Source organism: Diabrotica undecimpunctata, chromosome 5 (genome assembly GCF_040954645.1).
Source record: "Diabrotica undecimpunctata isolate CICGRU chromosome 5, icDiaUnde3, whole genome shotgun sequence".
Classification (NCBI taxonomy): Eukaryota; Metazoa; Arthropoda; class Insecta; order Coleoptera; family Chrysomelidae; genus Diabrotica; species Diabrotica undecimpunctata.
In genome coordinates, this window is record NC_092807.1 from 155263400 (window position 1) to 155287155 (window position 23756).

The following is a 23756-nucleotide window of genomic DNA, read 5'->3' on the forward strand; positions in this document are numbered from 1 at the left end:
ATCCAGGTTCTGTTTAGGTTTACTTTTGATGAGTTTGTTTAGTTTGAGTTCTATTTGGCCCACTAATGGGTTGTGGTGTGATAAGACGTCTGCTCCTGGGAAAGTCTTCGCCAAAGTCAAGGTGTTCTTGAATCTTTTGTTAAGAGGAGACCCGTGTCGTCCAAATAGCAAAAGATACGTCACCAATCGGCAGGAGACGTATCGGACGACCGCGCAAAAGATGGAGTGAAAACCTTCCATAGAGGTATTAATCCGCCAATGAACAAGCAGAATTTATTATAAGGGGGAAGAACTTTACTTTTTCCACTTTTTCCACTTTTTCCAACAAATACACCCTTTGTATTTGCGAGCCATAAATCATCGAGGGTGCACTGTGATGGGCAAAGTCTGCATACTCTCAGGTACACAGACACCGTTGGTGTCTGTGTTGATGCCCCATTTAATGAGGTTCTGATTTACCGGGGCAACATTTGTGCGTACGCGATTGAGTGTCCCCCAGGTTCTCCAGTCCAGGTCATTTCATTAGATCGTTCTGGATGTAGGGGGAACAGTTCGGGTGGTTCGACGCTGACATTTCTCATAAACCTTTTCCTTGGTTTAGGTCGGCTGATTCCTGGCGGTTCTTCAAACCCGTATAATTGGTACCTTTCATCGAAAGTTGGCCTGAACTTCTCCACATATTGAAAGGCGCATCTACAGTCGCCTGGTGATGCGAATCCAGCTATTTGGTACAGTAGGGGTAGAGGGGTAGGCTTCATACAACCGGTAATTATTCTACATGTTTTATTATCCGCCGTGGTGACTTGTTGGACGTGTCTAGATCTACCCCAGACGGGACAAGCATATTCCCCTGTTGAGAAACATAAGGCCTCAGCTGTTGTCTTTAAGGCCTGGGAGTTTTCACCCCACTTGTTCCCTACAAGTTTCCGGAGAAGGTTGTTTCTCGTAGAAACCTTTTGTCTTGTGCTCTGACAGTGGAATTTATACGTTAGTGACCGGTCTAGTATTACTCCAAGATATATGGGCCTATCAGTATGTTTTAAGCGTTGTCCCTCTCAAGAAACATTCAGTTTTACATGCGCCAGTTGGTTGTTGAGATTCAATGCACATACTTGGGTTTTAGTAGGGTTTGGCTTTAATAAGTTTTGTTTGTAATAAGTTGACATCATGCTTAAAACCTCTTCCATGGTCGACTCTACTTGTGTGAGTGTTTTACCCTTAACGGCTATACCAAGGTCGTCAGCGTAGACAAAACTCGCAGTCTGAGGGTGCATTGGTTGGTCGTTGGTGTAGATGTTAAATAAGGACGGCGCCAGAACGCTTCCTTTAGGTATGCCATTTTTTTGGGTTCTCCATCTGCTCTTCTTTCCATTTAGCACAACGTAGAAATGTCTATTACACAACAGTGATCTAATGATATTTACCAGGTAATAGTCAAGCACAGCGTTATAGATCTTAGTTAGCAAGATTCTGTGGTTTATTGTATCATAGGCCACTGTGAGGTCTATCAAGGCTACTTCCACTATCTCTTTCTGCTCAAATCCCTCCCTCTATGTATTCTGTTGGGTTCAGCACTTGGCCTGTGCATGATTTAGTTGGTCTGAAGCCTGCTTGTTGTGGGATTATTTTGAATCTAATTTTTCCTGGATGCGGTTTAAAATGAGACGTTCATACAATTTATACAAATGGTATAGCAAGGATATCGGACGGTAGCTACTCGGTAGTTCAGGGTCTTTCCCAGGTTTCAGAAGGGCTACTACTTTTGATTTTCGCCACAGTTTTGGAATCTGGTAGGTAGAGCGATAGATATTAAGTAGATCGAGCACCCATTCTCTTGCTTTTTGCCAGTGGTGTTTTATCTGTTCTGTTAGGATTTCGTCCACCCCAGGTGATTTTCCATTTTTCATACAGTCAATACCATTTTTGAGCTCTTCGATGGTAAATGGGAAGAAGAAGAAGATAAAGAAACATAAATAACATCAATACACAATAAATTTAGTACAGGAAATAAACGAAGATGATCTGGATGGAAAATTAGAATTTTGCGGAAAAATAATATATTGATGTACAGGTTTCCGTTTTTTGCTACCAATATCATCTTTCTAGACGTATTCCAATTTAATATAAACTGCATCGCAAGTAAACAAAACTGTCTATACTGGACCGAAACAATTCTCACTGCTCACTGCTCTCAATTGCTCACAGCAAGTAGAACCAGAATTAATAGCACTACTTCCAAGTCAGTGATAACAACTTGAACAACCTAATTAAAGATGTGTGGTATCAACACTGCTACTCCCCATTATGATGCGACCGTTCGTAATTATTTGAGAGAAATCGATTTCAAGTAGAAACATTATAAAATGACAAGGTAGGTCGCCAGATCTTACTCCTCTGGATTTCTTTTTGTGGGGATATATTAGACCAAAAGTATACGTCTCTCGATTTAATAATATTGATAGACAGAAGAAAAGCATTCGTACTGAAATTCATGCCATTGGACCTTAAACGACTTTGAAAACGTGCAGCGTGCATTTAAACAAAGCTTGAATTATTACTAAGAAGTGAGTAGATTTTAATTTGAGCAGCTTGGGCATATCGCTCAATCTTAGCGTTTTTTTGCAATTAGGTATGTGAAATTACAAAAAAAAACAAAAAAAGAAGTTATTTATTATTCCAATTATACAGTTCTAAGTATATAATATATTTTGCGTTTATTCGAGTTCTTAAACCTACACTAATAACGACATACTAATAGCTAAAAATTATTAAATATTTATGCTATCCAGATATTTTTCAGTAAAATTTATTAACGCCAGTTTATACTGTTCATTATTGATAACTTCTGCGTTAATCATTTTATCCTTAATATCTTTTCCGATATGCGCAGATCCTTCAACACTCTCGATCGTATCATTGGCTTCGTTTTCCCAGCCGCCTTCTATAAATTCTAGTTTCTTAAACGAGGATGCAAAGCAAAAACCATAAAACGCATATTTGTTCCAGTGTTCTAATAGCGTTGAGTACGAAAAGAGTTCATTTACGTCACAAGTTAATTCCTTTAAAGATATTGCAAGTTGTTCATGATAACATTTTAAAAAGTCTAATGCTTTATATGGTATATCTACGCTGGTGAAAAAGTAATAGGTTAAATCTAGAATGGGTGAATGTATTCCGACAACTTGGAAATCAATAAACATTGCATCTGATATAGATTCACAACTTATATCCTAAAAATAATAAAAAGCAATTTGTACAAAGTTTAAGCCTACTTCTGCCGTCCTACGAAAGACCCCCGTATCTCCAAAAATTTAAAAAAAACGAGATAATTGCTTCTACACGTTTCTCGTAGTGTTAATACGACTATGTTACTGATAAAAAACCCCGTATTTGCTATTTTTCTTTAATTTATAATGGAAAATTATTTCCCCGTAGTATGTAACATTATTGGCCCTAATACTAAATTAAAACCCAGTATGCACGCCTCTTTAAGTAAAAACACCGTATTATTTGATCAACTACGGGTTTTTAACTTAGGAACTTTGATTACGGGGGTTTTGCTTAGCAGAATGCGTATCGCGCTGTGTTGTAATTTCTTACAACATGCAATGTGGTGTTTTGTCTATCTAAGGTTAGTATTAATAGTATATCGTAGTAATACTCGTACTTTCACTGGAATGCCATCGTGGTTTTTGATACAGTGCTATTTGAAAACTAAGTGTAAAATACAAATTACGTAAGGTAAGACTATAAAATAATAAAATTAATGTGTTTTATGTACATTTACTATGGTGTATTATTAACAGATTAGGCAAATTAGAATTGAAAGTAACTTATTGTACTCAGCGGCCATTAGATCAAAAATAAAAAATATTTTTATGTCGAACAGTTTTTTACATATTATTGTGAACACTCATCAAACATGCTCTATTATATCTTTTAGAATTTCAGAGACAAGAGTCAAGGTCGAAGACCAGCTGACCGACCAAGTGAAGATCATGCGAGGAGTAAGACAAGGATGTGTGCTATCGCCGACTCTTTTCAATATATACTCTGAGGAGATTTTTAATGAAGCCCTCACAAACCTAGACATGGGAATCCGAGTGAACGGTGAATACATCAATAATATCCGCTACGCCGATGACACTGTGTTACTAGCAACCAGCCTAAACGATCTGCAGGCCTTACTAGACCGAGTGCGAACTGTGAGCGTAACATACGGACTGAACCTTAATATTAAGAAAACTAAATTCATGGTTGTCAGCCGTACAAATTTAGATCCCGGGGCACTAATGGCAGGTAGCGAAGAGATCCAGAGAGTCGACAGATTCACGTACCTCGGAACTACCCTCAACGTACAATGGGACTACGCTCAAGAGATTAGATCCAGAATTGAAATGGCACGGTCTACATTTATTAAGTTGAGATCCTTGCTGTGCTGCAGTGATCTCAGTTTGGGAACCAAGATGCGAATAGTGAGGTGCTACGTTCTTCCAGTGTTACTGTATAGAGTTGAAGCCTGGACACTGACGCAAGCCACTGAAAAACGAATCGAAGCCTTCGAGATGTGGATATACAGAAGGATACTAAAAATATCTTATGTGGACCATGTCACCAACGTTGAGGTCCTACAGCGCATGACAAAAGAAAAAGAAGTGCTTAATTTAATTAAACAACGCAAGCTTGAGTACCTCGGCCACGTGATGCGGAACGAAGAAAAATATCGAATTCTTCAACTTGTTATGCAGGGTAAAGTATTTGGCAGAAGAGGACCGGGACGCCGTCGTATCTCGTGGTTGAAAAATCTCCGACAATGGATTGGGATGACCTCAGCGGAGCTGTTTCGCAGAGCAGTCAACAAAACCATGATAGCCTTGATGATCGCCAACATCCGGACCGGATAAGGCACTGAAGAAGAAGAATTTCAGAATTAATACCTAGTTGTCTAGTTATGAATTTTTAAAAGTAAACTCAACATTTTTCATATTTGATCTAGTAGCCGTTGACTATGTGATACCCTAGTTCTAATTTTAAATTAAAATTTTAAATTATTTTAGAAATGTATTCAAGAGCAAAACTAATGGTTTCATTGGCTCAAAAAGAACGTTATCAAGATTAGCTCATATGTACCGAGGATAATATTGAAATTGGTACTTCCTGAGGAACAAGAGTTTTTTGAAGGTGCCTTCTATTTGTTATAGATTTCGTATTAGTCCAGATGAAGAAAATACAAATTATTACGTACAATTCTACCAAAATGGAGAATTAATTGAAACCTCTTACTTTCCAGAAAATACTAAAGATAACAAATTTTACATATTAAAAATGTATTTAGTTTTTAATTACAGATCTGCAATTATCAGAAAATGGAAAATGTTTCGATAACATTGATGGAATGGAACACAATGATATGCAACCTTCTGAGCTGCAACAAAGTGATACTGATGCCAAATAATGTTGGAGATGGTAATATTAAAAATACAATAAATAAACAATAATTATTCCTAACAACATATATGTTTTATTTACAGATGCAGAGAACGGACCTGGTTTGCAATGCAGTAATATTTCTAACACACTTATGATAGAAGATAATACTTCCAGTTGTACTAAAGTTATTAATAACAACCAAAACACGAATGATGATAAGATAGTAAACTCTAACGAAACAAAACGCACACGGTATACAAAAAAAGTTTATTAGTTAATTAGTTTTAAGAAAACAACAAAAATGTGAGCAAGGCAGAGAGAAGCACAATGTCCGTGAGCCTTTTGATATTGCTAAATGTAAAAAGAAGTGCCAAGAAAAAATTTACGAGAAAAGGAGAGAAGAAATAAATAAAGTGTACTGGGATTTAAATTGGTTGAAAAAAGTGCGTCACCAGAACTGACGTAAAAAGAAGGCGATCATGCTAAGATATTATAAAAATAAATAGCTTAAAATATTTTTTTAAAAATTCAGAGGGTGAAAGCCAAAATGTTGGCAAGATATTTTTCCTTTGCAAGTGTTCTTATGAAGTTTATAGAAAAGTAGTTAAATCAAAGAATATTTCTTTCACAAACTTAGAACATGAAGAGTGTGAAACTTGCGAAGGATTTCAGTTACAAAATACAATTCATTCAGAAGATTATTTTTTGAGACCTGTGAAATTTGCCAAAATTGGAGCAAACATATCAATAAAGCAAAACTTTCGAGAGAATTATATCGGCAAGATGCTGAGGGAGACCTTAATCAAAATACGGTAAAAGTCTCTGCAGACCTTGAAAAAGAAATTATGCTTCCACGAATCGACATGTTCAAAAAAGTGATATTTACTCAAAGAATTGTCGTATGTAATGAAAGTTTTGTGCCCTTGGGTAAATCTAGGTCTAGAAAACCATATGCAGCCTTATGGCATGAAGCCATATCTCGGAGGTCAAAAGAAGATTTATTCAGCACATTTTATGCATTTTTTTACACAACCGGGATACTAAACACTTTATCTTTTGGTTAGGTAACTGTTCCTCTCAAAACAAAAATTGGTCCTTTTCGTCATTCTTGGTGTATACAGGGTGAGTCATGAGGAACTTTACATACTTCTACCATATGTAGAGTCCCTCATGGAGCATATCATGTGGCCACTAAAAAATGTCAACTCCTCTTCTTTAATAATTAACAGGGTGATTTGTGTAATTGACCATTTATTTCATTTTACTGTAGTGTTTATACTACTCATTTGATTTTTTTAATTTTTGCATGATACAGTACACTACTATCAAGCATTCGACTGGTATTAGCTAAACTAAAAAATTCCAGGACTGGCTTTGGAAAAATTAATTTAGGGATTCGTATTAAATATTACACCCTGTATAAATTTTTTTTAAAATGCAATAAGTGATTTTCAAACTACATAAATAGCCAATGAAAACGACATATGCGACAATGTTGTCGCACTTTTATTAAATATTTAGTGAACGATCAAATCTTACCAAAAATAGAACAACCATAATGAAGTATCAAATTATAAGGTATTAATTTAAACAAATGTTATAAATTTCAAACATTTTAATTAAAATGAGTTCCTACAACATAATCTAATACGTAGAAAATTAACATCTTTACTGCCACTTTGTATTATCTCTACGATAGAATCAGTTGTTTTTCAATTTTAAATTTTTACTCATAGATCGTATTGGGGCATTATTTTCGATAAATAATAAATTGATTAAAAAGTCAAACCTCTTGTATGTGTTAGTTTTTGTTGATTGTAAATGATTAAAATTTTATGTCAAATAATAATACATTGCATCAACTGTACTAAATAAAAATAAATCTAAAAAAGTTTAAAATGAAGGTTGGACGTTTGACGTTTCTTGATATTTTATATCCATTGTCATTATTGTCATTATCAATTGTTATTTATGTGTACAAGAATACATATTTCTTCTGTCATATCTACGTTAAGTACATTGTGTTAGTTTTGGTAGAGCTTTTGTTACTTTCGTTCAAAATGCCACATCAGTTTTCGACCACAGAATATGCAGACATAATATTTGTTTATGGATTCTGTAATGGGAATGGTAGGGCTGCTAGTAGAGAATATCGCAGAAGATTTCCTAATCGTAGAACTCCCAGTCATCCAACATTTGGGTCAGTTTTTAATTATTTGCGAGAAAATGACACTTTTCCTAGTGGAACAACAGAGCGACATGTAGATGAAGCGCAGGAAGATGACATTATGGACGCCGTTACTATGAACCCTACAATAAGCACTAGACAAGTAAGTCGAGAACTCAATGTTACTCAATCAAAAGTAAGTAGAGTCTTACAAAAAAATAATCTATACCCATATCACATTCAAATGGTTCAGCGACTACATGCTGGAGATGAGATCGATAGGTTGGAATTTTGTAGATGGATTAACAATAATCGACCAACGCTATACAGGTCACTATTTACAGATGAAGCCCAATTTACCAGAGACGGGATAAATAATTCACGAAATTCACATGTGTGGGCAGAAGAAAATCCCCATGCTATTCGAGAACGTCCTTCTCAGTTAAGGTTTTCGGTTAACGTGTGGATTGGTGTCATAAATAACCAATTAGTAGGTCCTCACTTTTTTGATGGTCCTTTAATAGGGCAGGTCTATTTGAACTTTCTATAAAATATTTTGCCGAATTTGCTTGCCAACGCGAACGTTTCTATCCGAGGGATGTATTTTCAGCATGATGGGGCACCCCCACACTTTTTACTGGCAGTGAGACAACATCTCAATAATGTTTATGGCAACAGGTGGATAGGACGTGCAGGTCCTATTTCGTGGCCTTCAAAATCCCCTGATTTCAATCCCGTTGATTACCATATTTGGGGACGATTAAAGCAACTAGTTTACGCAGTGAATATTAATAACCGACAACAATTAATTGATAGAATTATACATTGTTGTAATACTATTAGAAACGATCCCCAGAGTATCCGTAATTCAATACGTCAATTAACAATTCGGCAACAAAAATGTGTACAGGCTGCAGGGTTCCATTTCGAAAATCTATTTTGAATTATTTTTATTTTGTTACCATTATTGTATCTTTTCCAGTTGTAATTTATGGGTTTATCATAACTATGTACATATTTTTAGTTTTTTTTTAAATTGTTCTTCGTTATTGTTAGTAGTTACTGTTTTTTGTTGTGCAGTGACTCAGTTTATCATTTCAATTAAAATGTTTGAAATTTATAACATTTGTTTAAATTAATTACCTTATAATTTGATACTTCATTATGGTTGTTCTATTTTTGGTAAGATTTGATCGTTCACTAAAAATTTAATAAAAGTGCGACAACATTGTCGCATATGTCGTTTTCATTGGCTATTTATGTAGTTTGAAAATCACTTATTGCATTTTAAAAAAAATATATACAGGGTGTAATATTTAATACGAATCCCTAAATTAATTTTTCCAAAGCCAGTCCTGGAATTTTTTAGTTTAGCTAATACCAGTCGAATGCTTGATAGTAGTGTACTGTATCATGCAAAAATAAAAAAAATCAAATGAGTAGTATAAACACTACAGTAAAATGAAATAAATGGTCAATTACACAAATCACCCTGTTAATTAATAAAGAAGAGGAGTTGACATTTTTTAGTGGCCACATGATATGCTCCCTGAGGGACTCTACATATGGTAGAAGTATGTAAAGTTCCTCATGACTCACCCTGTATAATAAATTCGAACAAGCTATCCGCAACAGATATTGTAATTAATTACTTTGAACCTGGACATAGCTTCATGTCCGCGGATAGCTTTCATCACCAGGTAGAACTTTCTCTAACAAGGATGAAAAAAGTGTATGACTTTTATGATTTTGTGGAAGCTGTAAAAAAATCCAACTCTGGACACGTAGATGTCATAGAAATGATGGTGTCTGATTTCCGTGAATGGAAAAATTTGTTATCGCAAGCAAAACTAAATAAGATCTGTTTACGAATTTATCTTTCTCAGATAACAAAAAAGAAATAATAAATATAGTCTTCTGCAGGTCATCATGCAGGGTAGAGTCGATGGCAAAAAGGGAATAGGTAGAAAGAGGAAGTCATGGCTGCGAAATATTCGAGACTGGACAAACATGACTGTAGACGAATTATTCCACGTTGCAAAAGACAAAGAAGCTTTTAAAAATGTGGTTGCCAACCTCCGTTAATGGGGACGGCATAGGAAGAAGAAGATATCAAAAATTATAGTTGAACAAGGAACTTTCACATTAAAAGTTTAAATGGATTATAAAGAAGATATGCGAGAGTTAGACATTTTGCAAATAAAATTAAAGAAAAATGGTTTTACTGCTGTACCGGACCCCATGAGCGCTCCATGTGGAATACCAAAAACTAAAAAGGAAAGTATTCTAAAAAACTTAAGTGAAGTTATGCCTGAAAATCGATGGCATTTGTGGCAGAATCTTCCATTGACAAATCCGAATTAGTAATTTTACTTACTGTGTATTTTGATTGAAATAAAATTACGTAACACCATTTTATTTTGCCTTAAATTTTTCTAAACTAAAATAGCATATTCACTTTTCCTGTTGATTTTACGTAGTAAGAACCACGTAAAAAACAATTTTTCGTTTTACGGAGTTTTTACTAAAAACTATTGCATGCTCAAAGAAATTTTAAATCCCGTAACTCCATTTTCTAGTAGCATCTGATTATTTATCAAGTTTATTTTTACATAATAATTTTCAGGGTAGTCAAAAACCATTATAATATTAATTTTACGCCAATACGGCAGGTAATAGTTTTATTGCAAAGCAAAATATATTAAACCGCATTTTTCTCAAAACAATGTTACCTGGAGATACGGGGGTCTTTCGTATGACGGCAGACTTATAGTCTCAAATATTAAGGCCGTCCGCACATAAAGCTACTAAAAAAAAACTAAACTATAGTCAGAATCCAGAAATCTAGGCAGTAAATTTTTGGAAGTAATAGTGATGGTTCATTGCTATTGTAGGTCTTCCAATGGCGTACGAAAAATATCATAAGAAGTTACGTCAAAGCTACTTGTTTTAAATAAATATGTACCTATTTATAATTATGTTAATTTTAATATGATTATTGTTGACATTTGGGTTATTATATATATTAATATAATATACATGGTGTTTGGTAACGAATGGCCATAACTTAATCTTAGATTCCTGAGATTAAAATAGGCCGATTAAAACTAACTTACTTTAGTACAAAAGTTGATAATAACCAAAATAAAGGGGGTCAAAGTTAAACTTTTATTTTTAAATATTTCGTGATAGGCATGGGATAACAACACGAAATTTGGTAAGATGGAGTTTGTTGGGACGAGAAATCAAAATTGGCTACTAAAAATGATGAAGGACGCCACATACATCTTTCAGTGCTCGTTTAATACGTTCAACGTTTTTTATCTCCCACTCGACATACTTTTAGAATCAAAACTTTTATTCTCTTAATATTTTTACTTAGAAAAGATATACTACATCGCTGTACAACCCATTACTTTTTATTAGTGTTTTATAAATTTGAATTAATTACAATAAATAATAATTTTAGTTTAGAAGGTAATAGTTACACCTCCCTAAAACCGTGATAGTCGGCTACTCAGGTATTCAGTTGTTTTGCTATCGAAGTAAACAGTGGTGTGATGACGATGAGTAGAATACTATTTTGCTGACGTCACGTTGTCCAGCAACCGTCTATTCTATTCGCTACGCAACGTGACGTCAGCAAAATAGTATTCTACTCATCGTGGCCCCACCACAGGACATGACTCACATATCGATTAGATTATCTAAGCAGTAAACATTTATTTTACTGTTGTGAGTAATATGGAAAGTGAAAGCAGTAAAAGTAAACGACGTGCAAATTTTTCGATGGGAGAAAAAACTATTATATTCAATGTGTATTGTGGACTCCGTGAAAGGAATAAAAGTATGTCGGTCAACGATGTAGTTATCCTGTGTAGTGATTTGACTAAAGTTTCGACGAGAAGTGTATACAGAATTGTAAACAATTTTAAACAAAGTGAAGGCAAATTGAATGATGGACCTGTTGAAACCATTGAAACCAAAGGTAGAAAACGCATTCAGCTTAAAGATCATACCAAATATGCTATTCAGAGGAAATTCCATGCTTTATTTTTTCGGAACGAAATCCCAACCTTAAAGAAAGTTGAAGTTGAAATAAATTCCGATAATTCAATACCCAAAATATCACGACGTGTTTTATTGCGAACATTAGAACAAATGAACATTAAATATATAAAAAGAAGAAGGAATAGTGTTCTTTTAGAAAAAGATGAAATTCAATAGAAAGTAAAGTAAATATTCAATTAGAAAGTAAACTCTTAATGGTATAAAACTAAATTCTTTACCAAACGCTTAAATAATAATGTTAATAAGTTGACAAATATAATTAAAAGTGAAACTGGAACAAACCATGAAGTGGAAATATCCAGGAGTGGCTAGTATACCTGTTGAATACAAAGCACGTGGTGTTCGTGTGTATTAAGGTATAAAAATGGTAAAATGGTAAAATGTAATAAGGTATTGACAAATATAATTTTAGTAAGCGTCCATAGAAATGTGGTACAACTCTCCCGGACTTACCCTAACAAAATTTAAAAACAAACTTAATGTAAATATACTCAATATACTCGTATAGGAATAATAAAAACTACGTTTTATTATAAATAAAAATTACATAATATTTTTACCTGTTGCTTGTGAAGTTTGCCGTTTGATATCGTCTAAAGTAACCCCTTCTTTTTTTGTTTTATCAAAATATTTAAATACATTAAATATTATTTCTCGTCTTAATCCTGATATCACGCATCTACACTTGTTATTTTCCTGGATGGTAGACATTATTCAAATGACCAGGAACTTTGTAAATGCAGACACAAGAAATGTAGTACATGTACAATCGTTACTGACAAGTAGTTACGCTACTGATAGAAAGCCAGAATAAGGTTTAAAGTGTAAGTGGGCGTGTCGACTTTTAAGTAAACGAATTCCGGTTTTTGCGCTGGTTCGTCATATTTGGCGTCCACTGTATAAAAAGTTAAATTCAAATTTAGACTGGTCCGTCTCTGTTATTTTTAGCTACATAAACTCTACTAAGTAAATTAATTTAGCTCTTCATTTTTTTCATAAATATCTGTATTGGGTTAAACAATTAAAATGTTTTATTTATTCTATAATAATTATTGATTTAAATTATTGATTTCTTACCTTAAACTTATACATAAGATTAAATTTGTGAAAGTCGCCATGGACAACAACAACTTCTTTTGGCTTATCATCCAGAATATTCACCATTGTTTGTCCATTAACGGTTTTCATTAATTTCCTAAACTTCAATAACGTTTCTTGTTTGTTAAACTCTTCTAAACTGTTTTCGATCTTGCAGAATACGCCTTGAGCTACATCGATCAGATTTGTTAGATTTTCTTTGTTTATCATATTCAAATCTTTGGTGTGTTTGTCAAATGTTTGTTTATCTAAATGTCTCAGAGCAAAAGAAAGTGCATGATATTGAGCTATATTTTTTGCAATGAGCTCTTGCCCTTCCACATTTATCTTTTTATAGTTTTCAAGTAAGTTCCAGCCAGAAAATAAAAGATTTTCCAAAATAAGTATTTCATATCCATCTTTGATTAAAGTTTTGTAACACTTTGGTATCTTGTTAAATACATTTTTAATCTTCAGTTCAGCCTGCAAGTTGTTAAAAAGAGGTACAATTTCTCTGAAAAATACAGACTCGCGACATGCTCTAGCAACCATACTGGAATCTATTTTAATTTTTCCAATTTTTACTGCTAATGAAATTTCTCGTGCGTTTTCATGTTCGTCTATAATACTGACTTTAGCAAATACCAAATTTGAACCTAGATGAAATGATTTCTTTGAAGTTTCATCAATTTTTGCCTCGAAAAATTTCAGATTTTCAGAATAAAATATGTCTTTTAATACTGGTAATATGTCCATATTAAATTTCTAAAACAAAATTTAAGTTAAAAGACGAATTTATACATTATACATACATACTTATAAAAAAAGTTTAATTGATGCGAGTACTACTATCAACAGAGATAAGGATTAATTCATGGCATAAGTGAAATGATAAGTAATAGTTTAGGTAAATAATAAACGGTAAGTAATAGGTAAAGAAACTTACGACCCATACATGCCCTTCAAAATAGACATCTTTTACAAAGATTATGATTTCTCCAGCTTTGCCAAACAAATTTAAAATTTCGAAACTTTTCAGGAATTTTTGATCATTGTCCAAAGAAAAAAATTGAAAACGTAAAAGAACAGCTATGGTTCGGTTCTGATAAACAGAACAAGTATTATTATGGAAAAGTTTTAAAAAGGCCAGAAGAAAACGCTGCCTAAAGCCGATTTATAATATCCCGGTCCGATGCACGTTATAATAGTGCCCGACAAAAAAAAAAGAATAATGTACTTATGTGAGTATATTTTTATACATTAACGTTTTCCGGATGGGTCCGTCCGTGCCCGGCCTGAATTTAATCCCAAACGATATTTTTGTTTTCGGCACTAGCGATGCACGCAAATGACACGGACCGCACGGACTTGTATAAATACAATTTTATTGTTTTAGGAACGTGAGTACTGATAAACAGACAAGCAGAAGATGTGCAGATATTATGATAGGGTTTTTTATATGTATTGAAGAAAAAAAAAAGAAAAAAGAGTACTGCAACATTCTAAAATATTCGTGAAATTTTGTTTCATGGTCCAACAATTCTCTGTAGATTTTAAAATCTCCTTCGATTTGTCTTTTTTTTTTCACATATAATGCAAACTCCATCTTCTTTGTTTATGCATTTTCTGCTTTTGCTCTTCCTCTTCGTCAAGTAATAATATCAAAACGGTGAGATCTTCTATATAAGCCGCTATATTTTCAATTCTCTTTTACACAGGAATATGTAATACCGTTTCCTCTCTATTCCTGTACGCATACTGCTACAATGTGGTTATATGTAAATATAACATTAATATAAAATCTACGGACTCGGCACTGACACGGAACGGACACGGCACAGATTAGTTCAGGAAATGAAGCTCGAAAAAAGTTAAAACCTCGCAATTTTTTCGTCCTGCATGGATTGAGTTGAAATTTTAACAGAAGGTAGGTGATAGCCCAAGGATCAAAATCTATATCGAACCGAAGTGCGCTAAAGGGTTTTAGGCGTGAAAACTACCCCTAATTGTCAAAAATTATAAAATAATATATTAAACCTGAATATGGGTAAGATTTGGTTTAAATTAGTTAAATAATGATTATTTTATACTTTTGAATAGAGTTCCATTATATTTCAACCCTTAAAAAGCAACCCTTGTTAGAGATTAATGTAAAAAAATTACTAATTCTAAAAAAATGATTTCGCCTTGGATCGATTTGGATAAAAATTTGGATTTAAACTCAACTCACCCTCTGCTTTATAGTTTATGTCATGCAGATGAACCCTGATTGTTCTTAGGGGTGAAAACTACCCCTAATTTTCAAAAATTGTAAAATAACATTACAAATCTTAAGATGAGTGAAATTTGGTTTGGATTAGTTAAATAGTGATTTTTTTATACTTTAAAATACAATTTCATAAATTTTCAACCATTAAAAATCAATTGTTATGAGTGCTATAGGTGAAAACAATTTTTTGCCAAAATTTTGCAACTTTTCAACTTTTGAAAATCACCCTTTACAACATTGCAGTTTTTATAAACTAATTTAATAGATATAAATTGAAAAAAGTAGAATTAAATACAAAAAAATTTATCAACATAAAAAGGCACCATATATTCTTATACATTTACATAAATAGTGAATACTAATAATTAATACATAAAAAAGTAATTAATACATAAAATATTGAAAATATTTACATTTATACGGAAAACAATTATATTATTAATTTTATTCGTCATCAATTACATCTTCATCGTGATTTATGTCATCCTCATCTTCTTCAATTATTGGTGGACTATTATTGCACCCTTCACCTGAGGACCCAGAACAAGTAGAGTTACAGTATAAACCAACTTTTCTGCACCCACATGAAACGCCGCATCCTTTTTTGCAGTGGCAAAAAATAATTTTCAAAAGTTCATCGGGTGCAGGTTGTTTGTTCATGCGTACGGGTAATAACAAACCATCTTTGGAATCCCCAATCTGTTGCTCTGATATTTTTATTGCCAAGCCACTGTTGAATTTGGTAATAGCATCTTTTTGAATGCTCATCTAAGGCATCAACAGTGGGCAGAAGGGATGATGGCTTAACCGCACAGTTTTTCGTTGTAGCTTTGATGAACTGTTCGTACCGCATCTGCTCGAGAAAAGCTTCCAAATCTTTTATTTTTTTTTTAACTTGGTAAGCTGTGTGTCTTTAACAGTTCCGTACAACATTATTGCACAGTATCTGCCAGCATCTAAAATATCTTCAAGCTTAGCAGTACTACTGTAAAAAATTTCGGCATGTTCCCTCATGTCCGGTCTTTTTTGAAGAATATCAAAAATATTTTTCTTACCTTTATTGTAAAAAGCAGATACAGTATCTCAGCCAGTAAAAGCATGGAAAAAAGCTATTAATTTTGAACTATCTGGGTACCCTATTTCAAAAAATTAATTGGTTTTTTTAACGTATTTCCTTTATTTTTAACGATAGAGTGGTTCTTCAAAAACGATTTTGTAGAGGTTTTTAAGAGCTACAAGGATCTGTGAATTAAATCTTTTTGGAACCCTTGTTTTTTAAATGGGGTGAGTTTAAAGGGCTCGAAAAAGATGGAGCTTGATCGTAAATCGATGCTTTAAACGGGTATATCTCGCCAAATATTCATTTTACAACAAATCTAAATAAAGCAAAGTTTTAGTCATTAAAAAAGCTACAATTTAGTACATTTTTATTTTTTCCATATATTCAGTTATTTCGGGGATATTTAAAAAAAGAAGGGAAAAAATATGAAATTGGAAATCGTTTCTCGCTTTAAGCTGTACTTTTTCTAAAACTAAGCATTTTAAATGGGTCAAACTTCTTGGACGTATTAACAATACATGTACAAAGAGAATTGCAGAAGGGTGAAGATCGATTTTAATTATGGGGTTGTTTTCATCGATTTTTTCGTAAAAAAATGAGGTATTGACCTCATTTTCATCATAACTCACTCAACTTTTGAGCTAGAGTCTTTTTTATGATAGGTCTATTTATGGTCTTTAAAAAGGTATGAGTTTTCTTCCAAAAATGCATAATTTTCCTGATATTTGACTTTAAATCTTTCAAATTTGGCATTTGAAGAAAACCGCTGAACATTGATAGGCCGTATTTCGGTTTCTATTATATCGCAAAAACATTTTAAAAAATGAATTTTATTTATCTTTTTAAAAGCTACAAATTTGTTCTCTACAATTTTTTTGATAAAATGCACCATTTTCGAGTTATTCGCGAAAAATCGATTAAAAACGTCGATTTTTTTGTCTAAAAGTTGTTACTTTCAATCGCGAATAACTTGAAAAATATCAGTTTTACAAAAAAATGTATAGAATATTTTTTATTTAGAATCGCTTCTTTAATCGAAACCTGTAGTTAAAACCTAAAAAAAAAATTTCACCCCCGAGATAAGGTGGCAACCACCCCCAAGGCTTTGGCGTACTTTGGTTCGGTATAGATTTTGATCCTTAGGCTATTACCTACCTTCTTTTAAAATTTCAAGTCAATCCACCCAGGACGAAAAAATTGCGAGGTGAAATGCTTTATTTCCTGGACTAGATATGTATAAATAGACCTTAACGTGTGCCATATTTATAAATAACCTCTAGAGAGCCCGTGCCTAGGTGGCGGATAGGGGGGAAAGCCTGGCACGTTTTACCGGTGGGTAGAAAGGAAATAAAAAATCTTTCGTGAACCAACAGGCCATTCATCGAATGATTGCCGATATCTGCAATCCCCGCTTACTGACAAACTTTTATTGCTTCAGGCGGATTTGTTAGTAAGTTGGAGGGCACATTACGTCGTATAGGCCAATTAGTCTTTTGTCAATTATTTTTAAACACACAACACACAATAAAAATCAAAAATATCATATTTGGCTTCAGACGGAAACGTAGCACTGCCCACAGGTACAAAGAATTCCGAAAAATAGACAATACTGTTCCGCTGTTTTTCTGGAAAGAAGTCAGGATTTTAATAAGGTCTCTCACACCGTTATACTCTATGAAATCAAAAAGCATGTACCGCATAGATTCTATAGTGTGCTAGAATCTTATCTAATCAACAGACACTTCCTAGTAAAACACTAAGGGGAATGCACTGACCTGTACCCAGTTAAATCAGTTGTACCCCAAGGTAGTGTTCTTGGACCTGTGCTTTACCTACTATACGCCATGGATTTTTCTGAAATACCCTCAACGAGAGTAGGTACATTTGCGGATGATACTGTAATATTAACATCACATTAAAATGCAGCTCTCTCTCTCTCTCTCTCTCTCTTGCTCTCCTGTTACTAAGGATCGTGATTTCTTCCAATATTCTCAACAATTTTTCTCCATTCGTCTTTATCTTCGGCTGCTCTGAAAGCTTCACAGAATACGTTTCCAGCTGAATTCTTAATTTGGTTGGACCATCTAATTGGCGATCTTCTCCCCGAAACTTTTCCAGAAACAATTAATCTCTCCTAAGTATTGTCACCTCTGCAAACCACGTGACCAAAAATTTTCAGAATACGTTTTTTTACTCTCGAGTTAGTTAAGAATGGAAACGTTTGTGCTATGAGCTGTCCAAGATATGCGCAGAATTCTTCTCCAGCATTACATCTGAAAGGCATGAATTTTTAGCGCTAGCATCCGCGAAGAGTCCAAGTCTCTGCCCGCATAGAAATATTAAGAATACAAGGGTATTCACCAGTCACATCTTGATATTTTGGGAGATATATCTGACTTTCCAAACTTTATTTAGGCGACTTATCGCATTTTTTACCATATTAATACGTCTTAGAACTTCTACTTCACAGCTACCATCGTCTGTTAGTTATACTAGATCCGAGATAGACAAAACTGCCCACCATCTGGTATTTCTGTAACATGTTATTTAGTTAAATAGTGTGAAATCTGTCGACCACCATTATTTTTGTCTTAGCTTTATTAATTTTCACGCCAACTTTGTTGCCTTCGTACCCAGCTCTTCGCAGAAGATTTAACATTTCTTGCTTATTTGATGCTATAAGTGTAGTGTCATCAGTAAATCTTAAATTGGCGATTTTCCTACCAGCCACTGTTACCCTACCGGCCCATATATCTAAAGCCATCCTCATGACACGTTCAACATAAATGACACCTCTCTCTATCTTGAATTGGTTTGAGAAGTTCTGATCTAGTCGTACTATTGCTATATTGGACTGGTACAGATTTTTAATAAGTGTCACCAGGTGCATTGGGATGCTTATTACTATTAAAATGGACCACAGACTTATCCAGTTTACACAATCGAATGCCGTTTGGTAGTCAACGAAGCATATAATCATAGGTACTTCAAATTCTCTAGACTTTTCAATGAGTTGTCTTAGGTTCTGGATTTGTCCCCGTGTACCTTCACACTTTACAAACCCTGCTTCTAACAGATATTTGGTAATGTAGATAGGTTTTTAATCTGTTTTTAATGATATGCAACAGTATTTTAATAGTACGTGTTATTAGTGACAGTGTGCGGTAGTTTTTACATCTGGTAGTAGTTCCTTTTTTGTTTAGCAGGACATAAATGCAGCTACTGCTACGAAAAACCTACAAAATTGTTTTAACAAGATCAAACTTTGGCAGTACAAATGGAAAATTAAAGCAAATTAAGCTAAATCCAAGCAGCTAACCTTCAAAATGAAAAGAATTAGTCCCAAAACTCCCAATTTACAAATCAACCCTGGAGCCGATTTGAAGATACGGAATAGAACTCTGGGGTGCTGCTAGTAACTCAAACATTGAAATCTAACAAAGACTTCGAAACAAGATCCTGTGTAGATTCTTCGTGGAATGAGCCCAATATGCTTATCGAGGAAGACTTTTGTCTGACATCTGTAAAAACAGAAATTACACGGTACAGTTAAATACAAACATAAAGTCAGTGATCATCGTAATTTGCTAGTGAGTCAGCTACACCAAACCATAGTGGAAGTGCGTCGCTTAAGGTAGTAGGTTTAATAAGATAATAATAATATGTCCAAGAGTAGTTGTGTAAACTAATTTTAGAAAAAGATCTTATAGAATATTACGATCAAAACAATAACGATCTTAATATACAAATAACAAAGGAAGAATTAGAAAATGTATTTCAGAATTGTAAAAACACTTGTCCTGGACCCGACAATATACCGTTTATATTTCTTAAAAATTTAGGCCCTCAATCTAAAGAACACCTACTCAAAATCTACAATATAATCTTATCCAGAAACATATTTCCTAAATCATGGAAAAATTCAATCATAATACCTATTCAAAAATCAACTAAACCAAAATCAGATCCACAAACATATCGACCGATATCACTCACATGTAGAATAGGTAAAATATTAGAAAAGGTAATAAACAATAGGCTTATGTGGTATTTAGAAGCAAACAAATTAATTATTCCAGAACAATGTGGTTTCCGAAAACATCGCTCAACTTTGGACAATCTCGTTGACTTAGAATCAGAAATCCACGAAGCATTTGCAATAAAACAGCATTGTGTTGGAATATTTTTTGATATAAGTAAAGCATATGATACAGTTTGGAAATATTCAATCATTAAAACACTCAGCAACTGGTTAATAAGGGGTAATACATTAAAATACATTTCAAATTTTCTTGAAAACAGACAATTTCAAGTTCGAGTTGACGGAACATATTCTCAAACAAAAATTCAACAAAATGGTATACCACAAGGATCAAATTTAAGCACAACTTTATTCTTAGTAGCAATAAATTCGATATTAACACAAATTGAAAACCCCGTCAAAGCTAGATTATACGCTGACGACCTAGTTATTTTTTGTAGAGGAACGATTCACAATCACATTCAAAAAGCGTTAACACACATTGAAAAATGGTCAGCTACAAGTGGACTTCAGTTTAACATTACAAAAACGAAAGCAATCTGTTTTTTAAAGAGAAATCAAATACAAACAAAAGAATTATATCTACACGAACAAAAACTAGATTATGTAGAAGAAATCCGATTCTTGGGTATGACGTTTGATAAAAAATTAACTTGGAAGACACATATTCAACAGCTGAAAAAATCCTGTCTACCTGGTATAAATTTACTACGATCACTTGCCTTTAAAAACTGGGGTGTCGATTATTCAAGTTTAATACTTATTTACAAATCCATAATTCGATCAAAACTTGACTATGGAGCCATCGTCTACAACTCCTCCAGAAAAATACATTTGAAGTCACTGGATATTATCCAAAATAGATGTCTACGTATTTCTTTATTGGGAAAGTGGAGAACTTCCTCTTTCTTTCAGAAGACAATATCTAAGCCTAACATATGCAACGGCAGTGTCATCAAACCGAAATAATCCAGTACTGCATAATGTTTTTGCTGATTGATTTACAAATAAATTTCAAGAAACACATCAAATTGATCATCCTTTTTACTTTCGTATAAAATCATACTTATCCAAATTAAATTTTCAATTTGTAAAAACCTATGATACCTCTTCAATCCACAACCCAGTACCATGGACAATATCTATTCCTGATATCAACATCAGTCTAACAGACCTAAGAAAATCAGAGATATCATCAACCGTCATTAAACAAAAGTTTTATACACTATTAAACAGATTATGGCAATACCTACAACGTATACACCGATGCGTCAAAAAATGAAGACAGAGTTGGAGCAGCAATTTATTCGGAAGACTCCTCAGTTAGTTTCAAATTGCCATCAATTACAACCATCTTTTCGGCTGAATTATTTGCAATTCTAAAAGCACTATTGTTAATACAAAACAAAAACAAAGAAAGATGTATAATAATCACAGATTCTTTAAGTTCATTATCCTCACTGACTCAATTGTACTGTGACAATCCCCTTCTACTTCTTATTAAAAAAGAACTTAAAAACGTTGCAAATAAGAACATCCAAGTTCACTTTTTATGGGTGCCTTCTCATATAGGAATTGAAGGTAACGAAGTTGTAGATAAACTGGTTAAGAACGCACTAACTAACCCGATGTCCGAAGAAAGTAATATATTGGTACAAAACGATTTAAAACCATACTTAAAACAAAAAATAATTCAAAAATGGCAACAAACTTGGAACAACACTCCATCAAGGCTATACGAAGTCAACAAATATTCACATCTTTGGAAACCAAAAATAAAAGACAGGAGAGAGCAAGTGATACTTACCCATCTCCGTATCGGCCATATACGACTTACTCATGACTATTTATTACAGCGCAAAAATAAACCAGTGTGTGAAGTGTGCAACAGTGTTCTAACGGTAAAACATTTTTTAATACAGTGTCCCAAATATAATAGTGAACGACTCTAATATAACATACCCAACTCCCTAAGAGATGCCCTAGAAGAAAATACAGACACCCGAAAACTATTTTCCTATCTTAAAGACTGCCAACTTCTTCAAAAGATCTAAAATGAACATTGTAACACACAAAGATATTATTATTATTATTATTGTAAACTAATGTATATTTTACTTATTGTATCTATATTGTATTAATCTAAATACGCTAATGACCCTGCGTGGTTGAAAAAAAAACTAAGTTTAAAGGTATTTTCTCATTAGAGAAAATTTCGACATGTCCCAATCAAAATTCGTCGAAAAGTTTTTACTGTTTATTTTTTATTTTGAAAAGTGTTGCGTGTATATATTTTAATACCAGTGAATATTAAAAATATTTGAGTATAGTCATAAATTTAAATTTAAATAAATTTAATTTATAATTAGTAGACTAGTGTAATACACTTACCCTTTGCTTTACCTGTTTTTTTTCCTACTCTCATGAACACTTTACTATTATTAAACAAAAAACTAGATAACATATTTTTGGTATATCATTATATATGTTATCAGACCTTGATCATTTATCTCTCCATCAGTGCTGCGACGATTTAATGATTCGAAATAGAAGTTTTGATAATGCATTTTAACCTGTACTAAATAATGGGTATCTCAAGAATAAAAAAAAATACAAATAAAGTTTTGTAGAACAATAAATAAGTATGTGGATAATGTAAAAATTTAGAAAAAAAAATTGAATAATAATTAAATATTACATCTTTCGATAACTATCCAAATAATCTACACAGGTATTACGCAATGACACGGAATTTGGTAAAGATTGTCTTATCTTTTTTGAAACGATTTACACTTGAATTTTCTTTATATATCTTAATGATAATTATGTTTAAAGAATCACGACACCTGAACTGCATAAAACAACAGTATTTATTACGCTAATACGAAAATCAACATAATAGACTAAACAAAGGAACAGTTGGTCATATTAAAATCAAATATTTAACGTGGTACTGAGATGGTTCTTCATGGTTCTTGTGGCATGTCCAAGTTAAATATTGTGTTTTTATGAGATGAAGTTACAATTGCTTGTAACGCTAATTTCATTTTTAACTACAAATATTTGACGTTTCGACTTCCACTCCGGAAATCGTTTTCTTCTTCTTCTTCCTCTTTGAAAGCAATTCTGCTTGTTCATTGGCGGATTAATACCTTTATGGAAGGTTGTCACTTCATCTTTTGATACATCTATCGCAGAGAGAGTCATTTTAAAAAGACTCAATGATGAATCTCTAGCTTTGGGATCTATACCAGAATCTCAGTTCGGATTCAGATCTGAACACTCATGCGAACTTCAAGTACTGAGACTTACAGAATACATCACCAAAGGCTTTAATGAAAAGTTGTACACAGCAACTGCGTTCCTCGACGTAAGTAAAGCGTTCGATAGGGTATGGCATCTGGGTCGTCTGCTCTACAAAATGAGTAACCTAGGTTACAGTGAGGCGATGACATGTCTTCTTGAGTCATACCTGGCCAACACAAGGTTCAGAGTTAAGATAGGACCAACACTATCTGAGCTCGGGACTCTGGAGACGGGTGTGCCTCAGGGGGCGGTGCTGTCGCCTTACCTGTACACTATCTACACTGCTGACACTCCGACAGACCCCAGAACACTGGTTAGTCTGTACGCGGACGAT

The 23756-nt window shown here is 33.6% G+C and overlaps 1 protein-coding gene across 1 annotated transcript; it reads right to left on the reverse strand.

The window, feature by feature from the left end:
- Nucleotides 1–2672: 2672 nt before the first annotated feature.
- LOC140442022 (uncharacterized) lies at nucleotides 2673–22854 on the reverse strand. The gene is made up of 3 exons (XM_072533058.1): nucleotides 22508–22854; nucleotides 12746–13510; nucleotides 2673–3230 (listed from the first exon to the last, which is right to left on the reverse strand). The coding sequence occupies exons 2-3, from the start codon at nucleotides 13499–13501 to the stop codon at nucleotides 2769–2771; spliced, it is 1218 nt and encodes a 405-aa protein (XP_072389159.1). The 5' UTR covers nucleotides 13502–13510; nucleotides 22508–22854; the 3' UTR covers nucleotides 2673–2768.
- Nucleotides 22855–23756: the final 902 nt, after the last annotated feature.

What these genes read in the sequence shown, in the direction of transcription:
- LOC140442022 (XM_072533058.1), bottom strand. Translation starts at nt 13,501, where the DNA reads ATGGACATATTACCAGTATTAAAAGACATATTTTATTCTGAAAATCTG. An exon ending in ATCTTATGTATAAGTTTAAG is followed by an intron (nt 3,231 to 12,745) that starts GTAAGAAATCAA and finishes TATTATTTTTAG; the next exon opens with GATATAAGTTGTGAATCTAT.